The 24,175-nt window shown below is 42.6% G+C and overlaps 1 protein-coding gene across 1 annotated transcript in view; it reads right to left on the bottom strand.

The window, feature by feature from the left end:
• The window catches only part of AUTS2 (autism susceptibility candidate 2), an 802,063-nt gene that overhangs the window by 27,553 nt on the left and 750,335 nt on the right, over nucleotides 1–24,175 (bottom strand). The window contains 1 exon segment of the mRNA XM_010585913.1: nucleotides 1–265. Coding sequence (XP_010584215.1) covers nucleotides 1–265 — 265 coding nt within the window.

The following is a 24,175-nucleotide window of genomic DNA, read 5'->3' as shown; positions in this document are numbered from 1 at the left end:
GGCGGCTGGGCAGGGGCCTCCGGCCGCGGGGCGAGCGCAGGGCTGGGGCAGGGTGCCTCAGGCTGCGGCTCCAACTGGGGCTGGGCCAAAGGCTGTGTCACCTGAGGACAAGGGTCTTTAGGCACCACAGGCTCAAGTATGGGGTCTTTACTGCTGTCCTGGCTCTTCTCTTGACTCCTTTCTAATCCTGATATTTTCGGGACAGCTGGGCCCCTAGCACCAGGGTCGTCATTTTCAGCTAGCGTACTGACTCCTAACTCTTTATCTGCAACAACAAAAGAAAGACATAGAACAATTAAGTGCGTGACGAAATGGGCAAAACCAAACTAACTGCTGTGCCAGAGTCGCGCTCCGGGCAGTTACGTTTTGTTCTCATCAAGGACTGTGCCAATGTGAAACCAAATCAAATCCAAAGTCATTTCCAGCAGCATCCCTAACCCTCAAGTCCTTCTCCTAATAATACTTCTCCTATTTTTTATCGTAAGGAGAGAGTTTCTCGTTGTCTTCATTAATGTATAAAAAAGCAAGCGCACAAAAGTTGAACTGAGTGCAGTGGTTCAAGTGCTCTAAGAATCCTGAGTCAGACCTCCCCAAAAATCCCCACCTCTGCCTTAGGGAAAATATCACAAGGGATTGTGCTTTGCTTTGGTCTGTCTCTGTCGCACAATATACATTGGGTCCTCCATACTTGCCCTCTGGGTCTTGCCTCCTAGGGATTCATTTCCCAACCTTCCCATGCAACCGTGCTAGCGTTTCATCAATTTGTAAGAAAAATTAGATTTGCACAATAATCGTATGAGTTTGAGATTTGGGGCCATAAAACAGTGCTGATAAATTTGTGAGTGTAGGCAACATAATCTGTATGCATATTTGGCAAAATCAGTCCCTAAATGATCACATAAAAACCACTTAAATTATCTACTGAATCACGTAAGCACAAATTGCTGCAGTGCGAGGGGGAGAGCCCTGCAGGAAGCCAGGCTCCACTGCGTTCTCTGCTTGGAGAACTGGTTGTTTTCTAGGCACGTCCCTTTATCCCTAATTACTATTATATGTTTACTATAACATCTCTATTATCTGGGCTGCCAGATGAACAGAAAAAAAAGGTTAAGGGAAATAACATATTTTTGCCTCGATTTTTCTTTCGGTGATGTTCATTTTTGACATTATGTTTCAGAAGAATGGCCCAAGAAGTCAAGAAGGCAACGTGATTAGTCCTGAATATGTTTTCTTTAAAGACATGAGAGTTGGACAACACACTCTGCATGTGAGTGTGTGCATCTGCCTCTCATCTTCTTTCTCTGATAACTCTCCTCAAAATAAACCACCTGGTAGAGAGACCCTGTTTAGTGCTACTATTTTCTATTATTGTTACTCGATCATCACTCCCTTACTGACCCACTGAGGGAACAAATGCAATGTGAGCTCTGTGCCTCATTACATGAGATTTAAACCTTAAAACCCGTATTAGTAGGAACCCAAGGTTTTTTGGTTTGGCTGGTCATGGAATGACTTGGCTTTGTTTTCCAACTCTTTGATAATAATGGATATTATTATAATTTTAACATTTGCTACAGTGGAGTTCTGCTCACTGGGGCTCTACAGCGATTTCCCAGTTGAATCACTCCCCCCACCTTCTGCCAATGAGTATGTGATGCATGGCACTCCTTTGAACAAATCTGGGGGAAGACTGGAAAAGGCAATGCCTGCAGGCAGAGGGAATTAGGAGCACCATTTAGGGCAGTATCGCACAGCAACTCTGAACAGTTGGACCTTGCATAAGAAAATAATATACGTTCAGAGAAAATTGTTCACAGCTACATTGTTCAAACCCTGAAGTAAAGGAGTGCAACTAAAGATGATGGGGAGTGTACTCTGCCAGTCCATAGCCCGGGCACATGCGTGTTTGCCGGCCTTCGCATCACTACAGCCGCCAGAGACAGCCTGGCAGAAATGTGTCAAAAAGATATCATAATTTGGGTTTAATTTCATGCAGAGTGAAAAAAAACCCATGTCAGGCCCCCTATTACTAAGTGTTTTACAGGCCCTGTGCAATGGTGAGCAGCCTGGTAAAGTGGAGTTCAGATTGTTTTAATAGTTTGTAGACAGGAGATGGGGAAAAAACCTTTTTGGGGCAAAAGGGAGGTAGAGAGGAGAAGAAAGAGAGAGAAAGAGTGGGGGAAAAGTAAACAGACTTATTTGATGAGGATGTACTTTAATCACTTCTGTAGTATGCAATCTGTAACAGGCACAGAGGCTCCTCTACGAATTTGGATCAGAACACTGGGGGCAATAGTGGGACTCCAGAGGAATAAAAATAATTACTCTGCTGTATGCCCAAAGTCTATCTCATTGCAATTAAATGTGAGGTTCTAAATAAAGGAAACTCTGTTTGCATTAATTCTTTGGATCAATCCTGTTTGATCAAACATTGTAAGTTAGACAGAGCGTGATCGCCACATGTGTTAAGGCAGGTCCCCAGGGAGGAAAGAAATGAGCAACAGTTTGTTCAGGAATAGGTGGATCTATGTTCCTAGTCCTTACAGGTGTAAGAGTTACGAGATCTATCTTTTTTTTTTGACAGAAAGGCTTAATAATTAGGGCTTTGAGGGCTTAGCCTTGTCATTAGAAATTCCCTACAAGATGAATACAGTAGGTGGTCTGAAAATCCTGCAGAGGTGATACTTCCAAATCTATGGGGAACACCTTGCACTCAGTGCATTCATTACATCTTTTCATTTGATATTTTTAGAGTCTCTTGTGTGTGTAACATTTATTCAGCACAGCTCTCTGCTGGGGAGTTTGTTCCTCACGCTGTTGCTCCTCCGCCCCTGGAGAAAAGGGCTATGAATCCTAGTGTCTCCTGGGTATTTTTTGCTGCTGCTTACATCTTCATTACACAGCCCCTTCAGTACCATTCCTGTTAGTTCACAGCTCAGAAGATGCTGTATTTAGTAAGATAATGTTATTCCAAATGTCAAACACTGAACGTGCGCACAGTTTCTCCCTCCCTTCGTCTTGCACCATTGCACCTACGCTATACCCCAAAACGCTATCAGATGTCCAGGAGTCTCTCTAACCCCAGTATGCCTGGTACATGCATCCCTGCATGACTGATAATTATCATACATAAAACAGAAAGAATTCTTCATCCCACAGTATCTATTTAGGGAGTTGAAATCCCACATCAGTGATGAATGCTACCAATTTTATGTTTCATAAGGAGGGCTCAAGTCTTCATCAACAGTACTTCAAGGTCATACATACAATATTACTCTTTTTCTACCAGCACGTCTTTGCACATCACATTATTTCTGGATGTTGACTGACTAGCTCAGGGTAAAAAATAAGGGGAAAAAAATCCTTCATGTCACTATGACACAGACAAGCCAACTACACAACTTTCTGAGTTTGTTTATACATCATAGGAATTCATCTCCATCCAATAGCTAAAGAAGTAAGCAAGCTAACTTTATTTGATGGCAGTGTCCATACTCTATTTTGGATAAAGTGAAATTACTGCATCGGTATTGAGAAGAGCAGTAACTGTGATGTAACTTCTGTGCTGACACAGGCTTCCCTTTTTCCACTGGGTTGATATTGCATCCAGCAGCAGTCAGTCTTTTTACTGAAAAAGGAATAAAGCCATAATTCGATGCTCTCTGAGGACTGAGGAGAAATATTGGCTAAGCTTGTCCTACACAGACAGGACATGCAATTTCCATTATCTTCCTTTCCTGTCTTTGCCCTTTGTTGTGTCTTAAATCTCAAATTCCTCTATTTTTCACTTAACATACACAATCTGGGGATCTCTCAAGATGCAGGACTCTCAGTCCCCTCCAAGTAACACAAGTGCTGTTAGCAGTCTGCTGTGTCTACGTGATTATTACTTGGTTGGCTCAATAACACCAGAGGAGCAGACAAGGCCACACTGGGAAGACCTGAAAGTAAACCAAATGACTGCATGTGAACTAGAGAGACTCTGCAGCTGTGAGTTTACATTATATTTTATACACATTCTATGAACATACACATATACACATGCACTCCCATGTGTCTGTATACATGTATGTTACGTGTAATACATATGCATTTATATTTATACCCATATCTGTTATATGTATACACATCGTTAACAGAGCAATACACAGTGCATGCAAACACTTCCATTAAAAGACATGGATTTTTATAATGAACACAGGTTATATGCAGCGTTCTGCTGAAATGCCGTTGCCTCTCTTCCTAATGTGCAAACCAGTAAAATTTGACCTGAACTCTCTGTTCTGGCTCCTTTGTACCATTTGGGTGATCCAAAAGAGCTAGAGGATGGCCAGAGATGGCCAGTTGAGAACATCACAGCCACAAGACGAAGCCCAACTGTTCTTCTGCTGACAAAACGGCCCTGTTGAAATTCGCCAAATTTGAAATTCCCAGAGATTCACCAATAATGAACGCTCTAATTTTGCCTGTTCAAGTGTTGTTTGCAGATGGGTTCACCGTGTTTGGTTGCACCAAAGACCACAGAGGATGCTAAGTGCCAGCACAGGGCATTTCATCACGAGAACTGGGGCACCACCAACCTGGCCAGGTCCCGAGTGGCAGCCAAGGATATTTGAACTGGGCAGCTCTGACCTGACCCGATGGTACTTGGGGAATGAAATCTCCTTAGACAACGTCCTGCATGATGCTGTCAACGTACAGTGGCCAAACCTGTTTTCTAAACACAAAATCATCCAACTTTTCCATGTCCAGGTCTGACACAACTCAGTTTCAGTCAGAAATCAGACTGTATCATATCCTGTCACTCCTCCTTCTGTCCACATTAGGATTCAGCCTCTCTGCGTCTGGCCTGCGAGTATTCAGGCGTCTTAAGAGAGCAATTCAGAATCAAAACTGAATTTTCCATTCTCTTGAGGGTTTGGATTAAGCTCAAAGTCCTTATTGCACAAGTAGGAAAATTATAGGAGTTTTCAGTGTTTTGCAGCATTATCTTTGGGATTGAGCATTCAGCCTACCAAGGAAGTATTTTATAGCATTGTTTAACTTGAAAATAGCATTCATTTTCTTTTACTACTTCGATAAGTTAAACTCTTTTCTTGACAATATTACCTCTGCCTAACTAAAATTTTCTGCCAACTTTTTAATGGAAGATAAAAAATTAGATTTTTCAAAAAATAGAAAAACTATTTTCTTCAGTTTTAACATGGATAAGTGGGCAGTTGGTGCAAACTGTCACAACCAATACAAACCGTCAGAACTTCTCTGAAGTCAACGGAATGCAGAAAACGTATACGCTGCTGACCACCGGCCCTCGGAGGTATCCTTCAAAAAGCATTTTACAAGGCTTGAAATAATTAATCAGATTTAAGACCTGATTGTACATTTCATATTGATTAGACATTGGTCAATGAAACATTTGGATAAATAAAGGCAGATGACAGAAACTATTACTGCAAAGGATGGAGGAGGTTGTTGGGTACACCAGCCAACATGTATCATAAAGGCCCCAGAGCAATTCATCTGTTGTACTGGATACACATAATTTGCTAAAAACAATTTTTCATTTTTAGCACACAGTCATCTTTCATCCTAATTTCCAAGGACACTAACAAAGTATTTGATTATGCAAATTAAAAACATGCGTTCAAAAGCATGGTTACTAGCAGCTCTGTCATCTGCTGATACCAATTATTCCACAGTAAGCAGGTATTTAGTACAACTGAATAGCAAGACTTGTGACACACTTTGTACTTAATTATAAAACAGAGAAGAAAATCATTCAGGACAAAAGATTTTGCTACCTCCTGTTAAAAATGTTTATCTTCTGCGTTGAAATGGATTTAATTGTCAACAATAAAGCTGCAGATCAATGAAAAGAAGCACTTAGTGGAATTGCACAAGATGTTGACAATTCTTCAGTCATTGAGCTGCTTCTGGCCTTGATTTGAGAATGCAGAGTCCTCCAATATTTCACATGAAACAATTTATTTCATCCAGCTGTTAAACAGAACATACGCCATAAATGTAACTCCTATATCCTGTACACTGTGAGTATAATATTGAAAGCACTTGATGTTTGATTTTTTTTTTTTTTAAAAGTGCCTCTTTACTTAGTAAAAAGGAATGGGATATAGCTTTCTAGAGGAAAGTGAAATACAGAACATCCAAACACCGCTCTCTCTCAGAAATCATCACATTTTACTTAATAGGAAATAGATGCATGCAATTGTAACATCCTAACAGACCCTAGGAGAAAGCAACACCACGATAGCTCAATCCTGCTTCAACGCGCACACGTACACACACACGCACAGCCAAAGGTTTATTTCCAATAGGGAAAATCTCTTGGCTTCGTAACCTTTCCAGTTTGGAAGCAATAAATTACATCATTAACTATGCAACTCTGAAGTATTCAATAGCCAGCTACCAGCACCAGAGTGCTTATTGAAGTGGTCTTTTCTCAAACGGGCTGGCAAACTTCCCATGGGGGAAGTAACACTGACAAAGTCATTGGGGGATATTCTTGAATAATAACAGGTTAGAGCACAAAGAGCTTTAGCTTCCTGTTTCAATTTGGCATTTTAATTAAAGAAATCCAGGTCTTGTAGTCACCGTATTTGTAAAGCACACCTAGTTTCAAAGAAACATAGACAACGCCTTATTAAACCAGGCCGGAGGTCCATGCTTCCGACCACTGACTGCAACCAGTACAAGATTTTTCCAAAACAAGTATAAAAACCTTGCAGCCAGCGTATATAAAACAACCTGTCCAAGCCATGAGACCTCATGCTGATCTCTGGTCAAAGATTGGCTTATACCCAAAAGCCTGAGATTTTCTTCCAAGATTTTCTAGGACTGTGATAACAACCATGGGCTTGTTATGTACATAAATCTCAAGTCCTTTCTGAGCATTTGCAAGTTCTTGCCCACAGCAGTAAATTTCTTAGCATGTCATATGAAAATGTTCCTTCCACAAGGTTTTCATTTCTCACCTTTTAATTCCACTTGGTTCTTGCGAGTCTGTGAGAAAAAGACTTTACAAACCATCAATATCACCAATTCCTTTACAAAATTAAGTTTCTTCCCCTTCTACCTCCTTTATAAGATTTTCAACTCGCATCTGCCCAGTCTTTCTTCCTATGAGACTTTTTCCACATGCCTGATCACTCCTTGTTATTTTTTCTGCTACCCGGTTGCACCTCTTATGCTTCTGCAACACTTTCTTTAGGAAGCGGCTGACCCACACTGCAGAGCCCTCAGCAGCTGGACCACTCATTTATACCAAAGCATTTTCATCCTTACCATATTATTCACTACCCGATTCCTCACTCACATTGCGGGTAGCTGTTCCCAGCCTGCAGCTGCAGACACGAGTGAAGGTCTGCATTAAACCATCACTAGTAACAGCCAGCTTCTTGCCTTGACTTGCCCCAGCTACTTCAGAGCCCTGTGAGGTCTATAGGCACCTGCGTGTTTTGGTTTCACGTGCATTGCTCTGAGTTTGTCTAAACTGACTCTCAGTCCCTCTTCTCTCAGCCTGATGACATTTCTCTATGGTTTCTAACAGCTCTCTCCAGCTCCAGCTAGCACAGGTACCCTTCGATCACGTGTAACCGCTGCTCTTTGCTCTCCTGTCTTTCACATCGACCAACTCAGGGCAGAGGACTCCAGACTTCAGCTGCCCTTAATCCAACGCCATGTTGCAAACAGATCATGATGAAAATAACCCAACTCTCTGCTTTCCTTTCCTCAGCTACGTTTTGCTGGTAACAGTCCTTTGCTTCTTGGTTTGTAACAACTGAGCTTCCACAGTAGCCTTTTCTTCAGGACCTTCTCAAAGGCCTTTTGCAAGCCTGGATAAATTATCGTAATTTGAATGTTTGCTACTTTGACACCTAAAAGGCATTAAACCAGCTCAGTGAGACAACATTCCTCTCTCAAAATCTTCCTTGACTGAATTTCCTACCGCAACCTTCCAAGCGCTCTTCAAGCACATGTTTAGTCACCCTGTTTATAAAAGGCAAGCTGGTGGTGTGTGCGTCTCCTTTGCTCGTGCTGGGAAAACAGGATGTGCTGCTGGTCCTTATCCCCAAACCTGTCCCCAGGCCACACAACCCAACAAGCTCAGCTCCAGCACACATGCAAAGGGAGTGGAGCGAAAACTGCTGTGAGCAGAGACGAAACACCTAGAGACTCAGGCCAAGATGCAACACCGAAGCCCTCCACCTCTCAGAGAGGAGTTGGCGCTTGCAAAGGTCTGTCCAGTCCAACGTCACTTTGGTTCGGCTTCAGAAAAGAGCCTTCCCCTCTACCCTTTTGGCTATTACACAAATACCCTGTGACCCACCCAATGGGCAGAAAAGAAGCATGGTGAGAGCGTTTCAAACCTGCCAAGAGTAAAGGAGGTGGCAGTACAAGATACTAATCAATTAAAGAAAGAAAACACAGCAAGGCTTGATAATTTTCTCCAATTATCAATAGGGACCGGATAACCTCAGCACAAGGTTAACCCCATCACAGGGTGAGGGAAGAAAAATACACTGGGTTTATCCATCACCCCCCCTTCCTTACTATTGATTTGCCTTGGCCAGGTAGCTGCAATATTCCCTCAAATGCTCATGACATCTGCTCATCCCGCTCGTATGTGACAGGATTACTTGAATGAGCTTGAACAAAACCGGCTTTCAAAAGCAGCTTGAAAAGTATCACCTTATGAGCACTGATCGAATTTAGCATGACAACTCAGTTTAATATATGAAGGACAAAAAAGATCTGTGTGATATGTTTATACAGAAAAAGAACACATTTATTCCCCCTGAGAGGTGTCATACCCATAACTCACCAGACACATACCACTGGTTCCTTTGTGAATTTGTTCTTTAGAGCCAACAATTTTCTATTCTGTTTTTAAAGGCATTATGTCCATATAAGCAGAGAGCTTAAGAACTCCAGTGCCTCTCTTGCTAAGATGAAACTCAGCATGACCACGACAATACGCACTTTTAATTACAACTATTTTAGCTCATTAGTGTCTACAGGAAAACTTTGCTGAGCTTACACATCGCTACTCCACCAATCTGTTGCTTTACAGTATTCTCACACATGGCACTATTTTGCTCGTGTTTCCAATGCTGCAGAGAAAAAGATGGACGTTATCCCACTGTCTGCTCTAACATAGTATTGTTTAGGAAGAATTCTTCTGGTCTGGGTCATATTGATAAATGCAGAAACAAGATTTCAATGTTCCTGGTCAACAAAGGGTCTCATTAAATGTGTCAATTATATATGTCTAGTAACGCCCATCTCTTTTTAAATTGTCTGTATTTCTTTTATTGGGCTAAAATACATCCCATGAATTTGTTTAATTTTTCAAGGGGGAAAAATAGGGGCAAAATTACTGAATAGGTTTAAATATACAGCTGTACCATAATGAAGATCTACCACTCCATTTTGTTTCATTGCTTTGACACCATAGTTACTAAAAGCTTTTCTTTGTATGTAAACATGACTCTGGATACCAAATTCCTCCTGTGCGGGACAGGACTTAATGGTGGTAGAGGACTTAAAAGACTTTATAGAAATTAAATAGAAAAGAATATGAAATTGAGAAAAAGGCATGATCATGTCAACGACTCTTTGGCATGTACCAGTCTTGTTCTTACATCATTCTATAGCATTTTATAAACAGGAATGTGATATTCTATTAAAGCCTGTACGATAATTCAAAAATTGAAAAGTCTCTAGCTTGTTATTACAGCCATTCATAAGGGAACATCACTATCTCCTGTAGAATTCAATGAAGGTAATGTGGGCCTTTTCTGGTCCAAAGATCTGCTGTCTTCTCTACGTCAGTAAGAGGCCCTACATAATTACTCTGAAACATTTGCTTTGCCATCTTGTTTTTGTGACCATGGCTCTCCCAGCCTACTCTTTACATCTATTCAACATTGACTAGTTTGTTCCAATTACTTGAACTAAACGGACACCAGTCAGACTGCAGCCCTCCCCAGTCACCAAACCTACAAAAACAAATGAAATGAAATCTGACTAGTTGCCTAAGTCAAATTAATTTCCAGACACGGAGGTGGGGAGATGATGGAAACCTGGCAGGTCTCAGAGAGATGCTGATTTGTGCCTGTCAATCTGTATCAATGTTAATCGCAATCAGAAAGGCTGTGCTGCCGACTAGCTCTGGTTTCACAGACGTCAGGACAGTTGGTGGTTCCTGGTAGAGTAAATTTTGGTACAGCAAAGGGTGAGTTATATCCTAATTGCTCCATACAATGTCGCATATTTTACTCAAATCAGCTGAACTACTCTCACCACATTTACCTATAACATGAGGGGTTTTCTTCCTTATAAATACATACAGAAAGACTCTGTGAAACAGGATTTTTGATAGGATTACTGACTTAGCGAGCATGGTGCCTGCCCTCCAACAGACCTGGAGCAATAACATGTTGCAACACGTCAAGCCAACTGGGCATCTCTATGTGATCAGGAAAGTCTTTTCCTTAACCCCTCTGGATGACCAGCTTACAACGTGGAACAAAGGTCTTGCAGTGCTTGTCATTGCAGGGATATCATTTGTACCACTGTATCTTTTTGCTAGAAGATTAACTAAAATTTCAGAGAACACTAGCCATGGTAGTTTGTAGAAAATGGAATTTGGGATGCTACCTTTTTTTACTACCAACTTGAAAGCAAAATCCAAGCTAAGGTACAAAGTCAGAGTGAAGCACTTGTGAACTACCTGTTCACTACTGAGGTACATGTTGTCTTCAAGGAAGCTCTAACTGAAGTGCTTCTTCCCAGAGATTTAGATTATCTCTGCACTGTCCATACAGATCACTAAAAAGACACTGAATTGGTGTGAAAGGGCCTTCGCACATCAGAAGCAGCAGTGCTCACCTTTACTGTATGCTCACTGATGGACCTGTCCTTAATGAAAACAGCAGAACAGCACATCAATGGTGTTTTCTTTATGATAGAGAACCTGTTTGAGAAGCAGCCACGTGAACACATCCTAAAACACACCAGCATGAACACTGGCTTTTAGCAGACATAAGCACGCCCAGCTTAACGTCAGCTCAGCACCTCACTCAAAAATCTAAATAAATACCCTCAGACCCACAATAAATGGTGAACAATGAAGACCAGATTAAAACCAAATCTGCCACACACATACTTCCACTGGAACTATGATATGGTTAATTAGCTGGTAGAATACAAGACTGACACAATAGTGTCCTACACGCAGAAAAGACACCAACATCGGGGTACAAAGTCTGAAGCTGAAGACAACTCTGACTGCTGCAGGGTACTTTTGCAGTCCAAAACGCAGGGATTTTCTATACAAACCGAAATCGTTAGCCTATGCATGCTTCAAAATACCATTTGAAAAATGTCCTGTGCTCCTAACTTTTATTTTGATTCATGCTGTGCCTTGCTGAGGCTAATTATTAACCAGCAACTGGTGCATTCAAAGACTCAAGCCTTACACACAGGACTTTGTGGTGTTGCCTCCATGTTGCAAGGAACTGTAATTCTAAAAGGATTAAAAGTTTACCAGCACAGCCATGTAAAGTAGAAAATGAATTGTTCACTCTTCTCATCTCTGTTTGAAAATTAGATTACAGGCTCCAAGTGAGCTGAAATACAGAATGAGGCAAATCCATGTGATTAGCTCACAGGTGGCCAGTGAGCCTTTTCTATGCTTCAAAGTCTGGCAGATTCCTATTAGCTGCAATAATAGAAAGAATGTGTACTTATCCTTTGGCCCAAACCCTGCCCTGTGCCAACACGGCTACCTGCTGTGCTAATCCTCAGAACCAATATAATCATCCTCAATTGTTATTTCATAAGTTTGCTCAGCTGTCATTTGGGATATACAGTATGTGTGACACAGAGCTGTGCTGCAGACTGCACGGTGAGCCGATTTCTACACGGGTTCCAGTTCCCCATGACACTATAAATGGAGGGAAGGAATCACGGTGCTTAGCCAGGACAGCCCCACGTTGTCAGCAGCTGGTTTCCCAGGCATAAGAGCAAGGACTCTTTATACATATAAACAGTTTGTACCATTAATCATGAGTGTTTCCTCTAAATAAACAAACACAGTTTCCCATTTATCTTCTCTCTCCAGGAGGCACCCGTGTGAGTGTCAATTCAGCAAAATACATCACACATTAAATCAGAAAACAGAAGAGACAGCTATTCCAGGGATGGGTATAGAGGTCACATGTGATGCATAACATCAACGGTCCATTTAATACAGTATTTGCTTTCTGACTCACACCAGTTGCAGATGCAGTGGGATGATGTGAATGCAACACGTAGTCATAACCTGCGCACAAGGAAAGCTCTTCCAAGCCCTCTCAGCAAGAGGCCGGTTAACATAATGAACCTTGAGGGTTGCTCCCTCTGGCAAACTGATATCCCACCTGGTAGAAGTGTGACAATATTTTTATTATTTCTATAAATGTCTAATAATCCTCTGAATCCTCCTAAGCTCTTCACCTTAACATTATCTTGTGTCAGGCAGCTCTACAACTCAACTTACAATCTCCTTTTGTTATTTTTAAATGTGTTTGGCAGGGAAATGAGAAGCCATCTCCCTACTTCCACATTACAGGTTCACCAGAATATTTCAAATTAACTTTATCAAACCTTTTTGAGACCAAAATTTAAAACAAATGTTGAACAAGTGGGGCTCTGGATAGGGACGGGGGAAACAAGTGCTCGAGGCACCTGTCGGAACAGAGGCCGTGCTTTGCTTTGCTCCCATATGAGTCCTTTCACCTCTGCTGCTCACCGCAAAGCAAACTCAAGATCCCGCAAGCACAGAGCATGTCACACTTGCACTCCTGGCAGATCGAGAGGAGGATCCAGTCTCACAGCACTGTCTCCAGCGGGCACACAGGTCCATGCATCCACCCTTGGCTATGCCTTCCCACCCTGTGCTACCCCCCCGTCCCCGCCAGCCATTTTATAAGCTGGTCTGGAAAAGTAATCTGAATTAAAAGTAACTTCTTCTCTCTTCGTTTCTTTTTTTTTTTAAAACCACCACAAGCCTGAACCAGCAAAGCTTGCTTTAAATGACATTGCTGCTGAAAGAAACGCTTGCAAAACTCCCCCATCCTTCAGTCCTGTGCGGCAGCACCTGCTGCGCTTCCCTAAACTAGCAACAGCCTCAGTATTAAGGCTCTGGGCCTCCCTCAAGTTATGCACATATTTAACTGGATGTGAAGAGAGTCAATTCTTGATTAACCAGCAGCTGATTATTTGATTTCTGGATGAACACAACAGAGACACCTGGGATCCCGTGCACCAGCTGGCGCAGCAGCGGCGGTGTGCCCAGGTGCTGGTGTGCTCAGGGCGTACCTGCTCAGGGATCTTTATGTCATCTCATCAAAGGTGTCATCGACTTCCCTGCTTGCTGGTGCTACAGCCAGGCTTTCCTGGGTCTGGGTCACCCCCGTGTCCTACAGCTGGGGGTGGTGGTAGCAGCCCTCCCCCAAGCCAGGACTGCACACTGCGCCTGTTACTTCAACAGCTCTGCAAAGTGCCAGCAACAGCCCCTGCTCCAAACCTTTCCAGCAAGGAATCAGCAACTCGCCTTCAGACAGCTGGCAGCCTGAACCCTGCAAAACTGCAAGCTAGGAATTTCCACGCTATCTGAGGAACTGGCTTGGAGGTACAAGGCAGAAAAACCCCGTTCACCTGAGCCTCCCTTGGCTTGGTGCGCTGCAGACCTGGCCTGGGATGAAGTATCTGAACATCTTCCATCTAGCACAGGTGAACCCTTGAGAAAGGAGTTCTTCTTGCTCAACTTCTGTTTTTATCTCAACAGCTGAATAACTCACATTTTATTTTCCCCTCTCTGTTCCTCCTCTCAAAGGCCTTTGATCAGGGAAAACACCCTTCTTAGGGCAGCATTACAGCACGCGCTTAACTTCCAGCACATGCTAAAGCTCACTTAACCATGGACCAGGGTCAGGCGTGCTCGGCAGTTTTGCAGAGTTGGGGGCGAAGGGGTTCGGTTCCTGTTCTCCCACTCTTCCCGCTGGCAGCCCGACTCCTCTTGCAGGGCTCAGCTGAGGGCTGCGGCCTTTTGGGTCCCATCACTTACACCGCCACACGCCGGCGGGACCGTGCCAACCCCCCGACTTCTGCTCACGGTGCAGCGTGCCTATTTTCCTAACACTGCATTAGCAAACTAGCATGCATACGTTTCCATCCAAATTCTAGTAATTTAAAGCAAAATGTTTGAATCTTGGAAATTAACCAAACACTGAATAGTCTTTTACCAGAAGGAGCTGGTTTAGGTAATTAATGCTAACTAAACAAATAGACATTCTGGACAGATTTTTAACCAACTGGGATGTAAATATTTTTACTCTTGTGGATAATCTCACAGTCAAATCAGTTCTACAAATAGCCACGATAATCCCTTTTCTTTTTTTCCTCTCTTTTGCTATCTGTCTCAGGTAGAACAGTGTAAATGCTTAGCAGTACAAAGTGAAGGCAGCTTCACACTTGCAATTTGGGTAACAAGGTGCTCATTTGGTTTCAGGAGTCAACACAGCTGACCTTGTTGCAACATTACAGCCTTTAAATCTTCCACATCACAGACTTTGACCCCAAGCTTCCTCCCAGTTGAGGCTTTCATTTAAATCTCTTGCTATAATTTAGCAAGGTGGCAAGATAGGTCCTGGCAGAAAGGCAGCAGGAAAAAAGGACATTTCCATAACGGGTTTTGTTTCCAAGGAGCAGAGGCCCAGCCCCACAAGCTGGCTGATGGGAGAGAGGCCTTATCCAAATGTCCTAAAATCCACAGGGCTGCAGATGGCAGTGTCGAACAGAAGGTTCAGTGCCTTACAAAGTAAATTAAGAATAGGCCCATCTGTGGCACGAAATATCCATCTTGGAGTGAGGGGAACCTTTACAAATAACATTTATTTAAGTTTAAGAAAATACTTTAAAATTAGGACCCCCCCCCCCCCCTTCCAGCTTTATACTATTTTTAATTCTCTTCACAAAGGGAGGTGAAAGTAAAAAGAAACGTTTACTGGGTGTTGGGAGACCAAATCAAGCCCATATGATGTTTCAACAGCAGCCCAGCAAAATAATCAATACCTTCCAATTCATGTTATTGACTTTTTCACATCCTTGCAGGCATGAGACTTCAGATGAAAGCATTAGAATTGCCAAATTGTTCAATTTGCTCTAGTTCAGATATTTCACACTGACATTTTTTATGATGGGGTGAGGAAGCTTGATCGAGAGAAGCTCTTGAAAGTCAAAGTGGACTTTAACTCCCCAAATTCCCTATCTTGCTTCACTTTGGGATCCAAGGTGGCTTTATGCAAAGCATTAGAGAACTATGAAATGTTTCCTTCTCTCTCTTTTGTCCTCTCTTACTGTGCTTCAGTTTACAGGGACTTTAGGAAGAAACAAAAATGCCTTCTGCTACTACCTCTGTTTAATCACATCAGAATTACAAAAGATTACACACCTATAAACTGCATTACCATGAAATAAAAGTATATTTCTGTGCCACACAGCCCAGAAACACACACACTTCCCTGCAGAGTGGGATGAGTTTCCTCGACACCCCATCTTGTCTTTTTATGAGAGTTTTGATAATATAATTCTGCACTACGTAGCAGTCACAATAACAAGTTGTTTGGACCACTGCAAAACAGCAAGAGCTCATTAAGTCTTAGAGAATGTTTGCAGCTATTTTAGCAGAGATGTGATTTGTTATGATATAGGCAAACTATTATTTTACCAGCTTTAATAGGTAACAGATATGCTGAAGCACATGCTTCTTTCTTACAAGGCTACGAGAAGCTTTTAGCAATAACCCTTAAGGACGTATTGGGCAAACTGATCGTGCAACATCTCCAAATATATAGAGAAAATGATCTGAACTATGGAAAATCACCATGATTCAGGGACAGTGCACTAGACTAGAAGATTAAAGTTCTGCTCCGGCTCCCTCAAGATGCAGTTAGGTCAGTGCTTGTCCCTGTCTCCTCTTCCAAGTATTTAGATGATGAGCTTTTCAGGGCAGGGGCTGTTGTAAAACAAGAATGAGCTCTTGCTTAAGGCCTCTCTGTATTCGTTGCATGAAAATAATGATAAGGATTAAAAAAAGGTCAAATTCAAGCCTGGCGGAATGCCAACACTCTTCGCTGTGGTTCGACTAATGCATTTGAGTAAGTAAATGTAATATATAATAATTTATTTCCTTGCACTACTCCTTGTTCAGCATTTGGATATTTGAAAGTACCTAGCTGGGTTTTTTCACTTTTAAGTGAGGCTGACAGCCATGAGCATTTTATAATCATGCCTGAGCTCATTTGTTTAGTTTTCCATTAGGCCCTGACAACCACAAATACTTCATAATCATACATAATCCTTATATAATATGCAGAAGGCTGAAATTGTAACAATCTCCAGTACAACATAGAAAATCAAGTGGACCCATTAACATTTAGAAAGAAACTATGAAGAACTCCAGTATGATCCGTTTATCATATATACGTGCATGCATGTACGCGTGGACTTTCGCATAGGAATATATGTACACAAATGCAGTCATTTGCCCTGTTCTGGTGCAAGTGAGAAGGATTTATTTTAATTATTGCTAAAGCAGGACTGTCATTTATTCAGAGGGAAGGAGGGAGAGTGGCGCATGCAAATTATTCTGGCTACAGGTAGGAACCCACACTCACTTCTCACACTCCACTTCTGGAGGGATCCAAACCCCTCTTGCTCCCAGGAGGTGCTAAGTCTGCCTTTTGCATTGGAAGCTCTCCAGCATTCACTTCAAGCTTACTTACAGTTTGTTTCTGACTAGTGTGGGGGGGGAAGGCAGTTTAACATTTACCAACAGCCACCAGCTTTACTGGAAACTGTTGAAAATGTTTAACACCTTGTCCTCAGGAGGAATGAAGCAGTGCCATAATGAATGCATGGAGCATTTTCTCCAAGTTGCTCTTCTTCAAGTAAGGCTTAAAACTGAATTCTAGATACAAATCAACTTGAGAGATATACAGGTGGTTTTAGGAGACACAAAACTCTGGGCTCAGGAAATACATACAGGAGGTGCTGTGAAGGAGGAATACACTGGCGTTGCTCAGGGTTGGGGGCTCACATGCGACTCCAATGAGCCCAGATGAGGCAGGGGTAGAGACTTGCCCCTTCCTTTTCCATGCACAACTTCGTCCACGTCCTCTATTCTTCCTTAATGAAATGCAGTCACGTAGAACAGACCTATAGCCACGTCACAGCTCATGCGTGGACTCAAAATCTCTCACTGCCTGGCAAAGGCCCGCAGAACCCGCTTCGCAACTGCTCTTGTTCCTTCTTTCCAGTTCCAACACACCATCAATTTCCAGCTCACCTCTCCGCGGTGTTTCGTTCATCAGTGCCATCAGTGGCATAAACCTGCCAGGCATGTAGAACTTAATGGTCTAATCCTCCTGCTTTCACAAAGACCAGATTAGCTTTAAGTTAAATACTCTTGTTCCTTAAATTTCCTCCTTGTCAGGATGCCAAGGGAAGCTCTTAATCTTACAAAAGAGCCTGAGGACATTCTGATGCCTCCACATGAAGACAGAAAGCAGTCCACAATGCCAAGATAAAGTTGAGGTATTAAACTAATCTCACAGGCCTGGAAATGTCTATGCAGCAGCGATTGCTGCTGTTTATCGCTGTAGCTGCTAGACGGGGTCATTAACTGCAAAGGTAGTTCTTACCATGAGCGTCTCAGCATCCCCCGCTTTACGTACATCAAATAGAGGCAGTGACTAGTTATAAACTCGTGCAAGTTATCAGCTGCAAAGAAATCAAATAAACTTGCAATTTAGACACAGAAGCCTAACCACTAATTCAGCTGGCTTGTCTACACTTGCCATGTCAAGCTCCCTTTGATGGCAGCCCAGCATGGCCCGTGGCCATCGGGAGCCAGTTCTGCAAAGGGCATGTTGCACAAGGAGAGATGGAACACTTCAAGCCATGACACTCTTCCATAGGTGGAAATGGCAATGAAATATGCAGGCAATCTCTATTTTGATGGTTTGAGAATTGAAGTCTCCCTTGCAAGGCATGACATGGAAGAGTCTCTGTACTAGCAGTGCATGAAGCACAATGGGAGCTACCTACAGCTGAGCTTCCCACCTCCTCATCAGGCTGATCTGATTAAAGCCTGTTATTAGACTGTAACACGAAGTAAAGATCTCCTGAAGTTGAAAGAAAAACACAGAGCCTTTACTCCTGGGTAAAGACCAGAGTACATTTATGAAGCAACTAATGCTTCTTTCCACCCTTCTCATCCACAAATTTCAAGAGACCACAGGCATTTTACTTGAACGTGAATAAAACCCACTGTGGCACATGCAGCTCAGTTAACTACTCCTCACTTGGCCATATGGCCGGCAACATACTGTAAGTGACTTAATTCCTGTAGTAACTTCCCACACTGCACAGTGCTCCAGAGATCCGTGCAGGGACAAGAAGAGACCTGTTGGAGGAGGGGAGGTCACTCCACTCTCTGCAGAGTAAACCTCTCTGTATCAACTAAAGACAACTCACAGGTGAAAGTGTGCAAAACCAGGTTAAATATCAGTGAATGATATCGATCAATAACTTCTATAATTTCATATTTTTAAGATCAGATAAAAAAGGAAAAAAAGGTTTTTACCCGCACATTGCTTTATAGACTTTCCAACAGCTTACATAAAAAGCATTTAGACACTTTAATTTCCACTCCAGTATGAATACTCTACCCCCAAATGAAACCTATTAAAAATTAAATTCTTATATTAAGTTTAAAATGTGGCTCTTTTCTCCCCAGGTCCCATTAAATACTCTCCCTACACACAGTTTAGAAGACAGAAGAGATCCTAGAGAATATTTACAAAGAGAACAACCCCCCCCGAGGGTTTTTATGTTACTACAACATTAATCTATTTTAATCACACAACAGTTTAAAAACAAACAACATTAAATGATTCTGCAAAGTACTGAGTGAAAGTTTATCTTTGTTGCACAAAAAATACTGAGAAAAAAACCAAAGCACTTGGAAATAGGGTGATTATGTTGTTCCACAGAGACAGAGCACAGCAAAATCAAGACCGGGACACAGAGCCACTGGTGGGAAGATAAAAATCAAGTGTTCACAAGGGTCTAATTTTACTTCTGCACGCTCTTATAGCAGTGTTTGCACCGCAGATCTCACCGGGGCACATTGGGACATACGTCTGAACAACAGCGTATGGGTGAACGGAAGGGAAAGCGAAGCCCAATGCTGCCTCAAGCCCCTTCTGAGAGCCTGAGCTTGGACTGGATCTCCCACCCGGCGGGACATCCCCAGCACTGGCACAGCAACGATGCTCCTGTGGGTTTTGGATATGTCTCAGTGTAGAAAAAAGTAAGTGCTAAAATATCTACCTCCCTCCTTTTCCCTGTGGTTTTCTAGCTAGCCTCACCTGCTCTCAGGTCCATGGCCACGCTTCCCCAGCTATTTTGCATCAGTGGGCTCCCCGACTCAATTACACGTTGTCTGGTAAGAACCTGACCAGCCCCAAAGGGATTGTGCCACACATGCCCTGGGCTCATACCATGTAAGAAGGAGATGGATTACTTCAGCCGTTGCTTCTACCATTAACCTTAATAACTCTGATGCCCTCGCTACTTCCTCCATACCCAGTCCCAGCCCCTCCAGCCTCTGCTCATACCATGGCCTTTCCTTATGTGTAAGCATCTCCACCGGCCACCTACAAATCCTTACTTCAGCTCTGTCGTTTGGGGGATAGAGCGCAATGGAAACAGCACATCCTTCCAAGGCTGCCTTGAGCAACTGCTTTAAACAGCATCAATGTTTTCTATTCCAGTCTCTAAGATTTTATTCAGCCTTTAATTATTTACATCTTTTTGAATTGTTTCAGTGCACTGAACAAAAATACCTATTGAGCTGCCCACAGGTCATTTCACTGAATCATCCTAGTTAATTTAGAGGCCAGGGCTGTTTATGAATAATAGTTCATTCTTCCAGTAGCGCTGATCTTGCAGTTGTTAATGCATAACCTCATCTGCTGTTGCTCGGTCTACTCAGCTAGTTTTGCTCACTCTCTCTGGTGCTCAGCATTGTTTTTTTCTCATCTTGAATAACCCAAATAATTGTGCTGTCACAATTGAGTTTGCCATCTCGCTGCTCAACAGACTTTTAATGAAGACACGGCAGCATTCTGCAGGATATGTTTTGCTACTGTCACATATCAGATGCATACAACACTGCAAAGACAAGTTTTTCTAATAGTTACAAGCCAATGTTTTTCACCACAATTTTGTAACCACCTTTGCCCAGCAGACTTTGGATTGGAGCAGTTTTATTTGAGCTTGAAATTATCTAAAGAAACCACAAAAGAAAAAGAAATGCTCTTGTTCAAAGCCAAGTAGCTGTTAGATTTACTTAAATAAGTGGATGCATTTCACATGGATGGCTTGGTTAATACAGGGTGCTCTAGGCAGGCCTTTTATCTCGGCACTTACCAACTCGGTGCCAACGCAAACTGAAACCTTCAAGGGAATGATTTGTGTGGTTACTCTGCTCCCAGCACTCCAGATTTAAAGCAATGTGCGTTGCACAAGTTAAGTATTAATGATAGTAGCTGCAGTGAAGTTGTTTCTGGTAGTATTACTACTGCTCTGAAGGGGAAAACCGCAGGGTTTTCTGCACAGTAGCAGTATTAAAATCTTTCACTTTATTTATTCAGTGGGTGTACTAACAACTTGGTGCAGTCCCTGACAGAATTTAATTACTTGATCTCAACAGGTTTTTTTTCTTCCCCGAACAGCTGCCTGTAATGGATAATTCGTATTCAATCACGGAGGACAAAGAGGAACGATAAAACTTTGATCCCCTCGTCGTACTATATGGATCGCTCTTTCCAGGCAAAGAGCCCGTGAAGGAGGACTGCTGACCTGCTCTAAGGACAGAATATAAACTGCAGTCTGCTTCCCCGCTGGTGTTTAGGGAGAAAGATTCACCCGCCTTGCTCTCCATGACTAAGCACTGAAACACACATCAAGAAAGTATAGCATGCAAAGATGCCTGGGAATGTTTTAACGACAGAGATATTGAGTGTCTTCTAGCCGTGATAGCTACCTTGTACTATCTTAAGCCATATACTCCACCCCTTTCTGACAGAGGTACTGATAGAAGGTGTGACAGCAGAAGGGAACATATGCCAGGTCCTCAGTTGCAAACCTGATGTATTAATTTAGATCCCCAGGCGGGAGGGTGCAGCCTCCAGCAGTGGGGACAGGAGACAGCCGGAGCCGTGATCCCCACTGCAGCCTCTGCCAGAGGCTGGGTCAGAAGCCGGAGCCGCGCAGGCAGACCCGCAGCGCAGATGCGGTTACATCGGCACGAGCGCACCTTTACTTCTACAGTTGGCTCTGTTTGGGACAAGCTAGAAAAAGCTTCCAAGGAGCGGCTGTGCTGGTGGAAGCAGCGGCCAAAGTACGACTGGTATTCCCTGGGTGACGCTGGCGAGGCAGCCCAGGACCTGCTGGGCTGTAGGAGCAACCAGGCTTTGGGAGAAGGAACAGCCTCTGCAAACCAGCTGTGGCCACAGCAGCAAACACACACGCAGTCCGACATGTAGGATATAAAGGATCCTACCTGGGACACAGGGACTCCACTTAACTAAATGGCAAATAGGCACAAGGAATAAAGCTATGCCCGTGTGAGATGCTTCACTGCTTCTTACACCTTGATGCAACTTTGTAGTATTTCCAATCTCAAGTATACAAAACCACCACAAGTCAATGCCTCCCTCCTATGAAACTGCTTTAAAAACCGTGGCATATATATTCAGGGTTTTCTTTATTTGCATTTCATTTTTAGCCTCATGAAAGGGAGTGTCTTTCACATAATGACATTACTTCAGGATCCAAGATTAAAAAAAAGAAAAATAAAAAATCCTGAAACTCCTGATAAAATCTTGAAAGGCAGTAATGTTGTATCTTATTAGGAGTCCATGGTAATTCAGTTTTTCTTAATAGTGGCAAGGGCCTCTCTAACAGCAGACAAGTCTGTTGTTGAGCTCCACTAATGATGCAGAAGATGTAACAGTAAAGCAGCTGAGATGCTGATTCCTTCCAGGGCTATGCACTTGGCAGGTAACATTATCCTCTGCATTTTACACATTTTCACAGTAAAAAGCCACTTTTCAAAATCACATGAAATAATATTTTGAACGAACTTTAAGCTGTTTAAGTAACCATAAACTCATGAAAGAAAGAAATAATGTACCTATGTTATGGTGAATAGATGTTGCAAATGTATTTCAGACATCGGTTAAGTGCAACCATTTTGTGGGTGAATCACTGCAGATTTTTCCCAAAGTACCACGTGATTGAGACTACAGGGGGAAGTGAGGTAGGCACCATACCCACACCTGATTTTGAACCAGCCACTATAGCTAGCAGGTATCAGCTTTAGAAGATACCAGCGAATACTTAAGGACAATAAATGCTCAGCTTTATGCTTATCCAAGCTCCTGGCATGCCACCTTTGAAAAATGACTTTTGAAACATCCACTTACATACCACCACAGTGTGCGAACAGGGTCTACTTCACATCTCAGTCTTTTATTGTTTGGAATGTTAGACTATCCACACAATGGGTTCTACATCTCCAAAGGATCCCCCAACATGTGTGAGTGAGCATGGATTAAATACTGATTCAAAAGTAAAAGTACCACTCTCTGAAATACTAGTATCAAGTTGGTGTCATTTGGCACAAGTGACAGCACGCTTTAACCAAGCCAGATTTCAGTGAAAATGCCCAACGTTCCCCAGTAATAACCATAATATGTTTCTCAATATAGATAACAAATTAGTATCCCAGGTAATGCTTTCATTTCAACATGTCTTTTTTCCACAGAGTGATCGCATCTTGGCTGATCAAAACCCTCTTAACTGGAGCCCTTCTATTTATTCAATATAAACAGGTATTTTGCCATCAGACTCTAGAACTGGAGATATCTGTATGTCTCCCTCTATTTTAAGTCTTTTGTGGCTCCTCTAACTTTTTTCTAGCCCGTAGTGCCTTTGCACAAAGGCAGCAACGGAAACATCTGCCCTGCTGTGTTTGTACATCCTGCAGCATGACAGGTCTTGGTTCACGGCTTAGCACTACTCCAAATGTGTACTACAATCCTAATGGGTATCAGAAACCCTACCTGCATTGTCCCCTGGTAGAAAGAGATGCAGTCTCAGGCACTCTCCACTGCTGCCTGCAAGGCTTAAGTGGTCACTCACAGAGTCAAGTATCACAGCAGAGAGGAAATATTTCCTCCTGCTTCACTAGGAAGCTGCTCATTTCTTCACTTTGTATTACTTGGTAAATTCATTCAAGTAGGGCAGATACAGCTGAGTTAGCCACGTTTGCTGAGCTAGAATACATTGCTTGAAAGACGTATTGCTTCCAACACTATTCTTCTCTCATCTATTTTAAGTTCACATTGGATAGGCTACAGAAGCTGATGTGGACTGAGGCTAAGTCAGTATACAACTGATTGCAACCTAAAGAGCTCTACTCCTTCTCCTCCCATCCAAAAAAGCCTCAGCTCTGCTGCTGTACAGCTGCTGAGGTTCGTAAAGGCATGCAATGAACATTTCACCAAGCCTATGTCCAGCCCTAGGCAGCTACAGGAAGGTATATGCAAGCACTTCAAGTCTGCATATAATGTAATACTTAACTAGAACAGGGATGCCTTTCTGATTTAACACTAAACCCACGTATTCTGCTCCAGGTTTGCTCAATATAGTGTCTTCTAGGAATTACTATATTCCCGAAGTGTGGTGGGAACTTTGTGTTATCAAGAAAAGGATGAGATCTCAGCAGATCTCACAGAAAAATAGTCTGAAGGAAAGTGTGGGGAAAGTTTTTAATATTTCTACCCCCAAAATAATCCTGGATATCTGTTCCAGAACTCCAGTTTTGGTTATGAGGAACAACAACAGAGCAGCTTACTCAAGTAAAAACTATTCAGAGAGGGGTATTTCACCCAAATCAGTGTAATAATTTGGTATTATTTGATATACAAAAAACACAGCAAAGAAAATCACAGAAATAAAAATATACTTTCTACAT

The sequence above is a fragment of the Haliaeetus leucocephalus genome, unplaced genomic scaffold (assembly GCF_000737465.1).
Source record: "Haliaeetus leucocephalus isolate CR32 unplaced genomic scaffold, Haliaeetus_leucocephalus-4.0 Scaffold136, whole genome shotgun sequence".
NCBI classification, from domain to species: Eukaryota; Metazoa; Chordata; class Aves; order Accipitriformes; family Accipitridae; genus Haliaeetus; species Haliaeetus leucocephalus.
The sequence above is the reverse complement of the archived record's forward strand: the minus strand, read 5'-3'. Positions and strand labels throughout refer to the sequence as shown.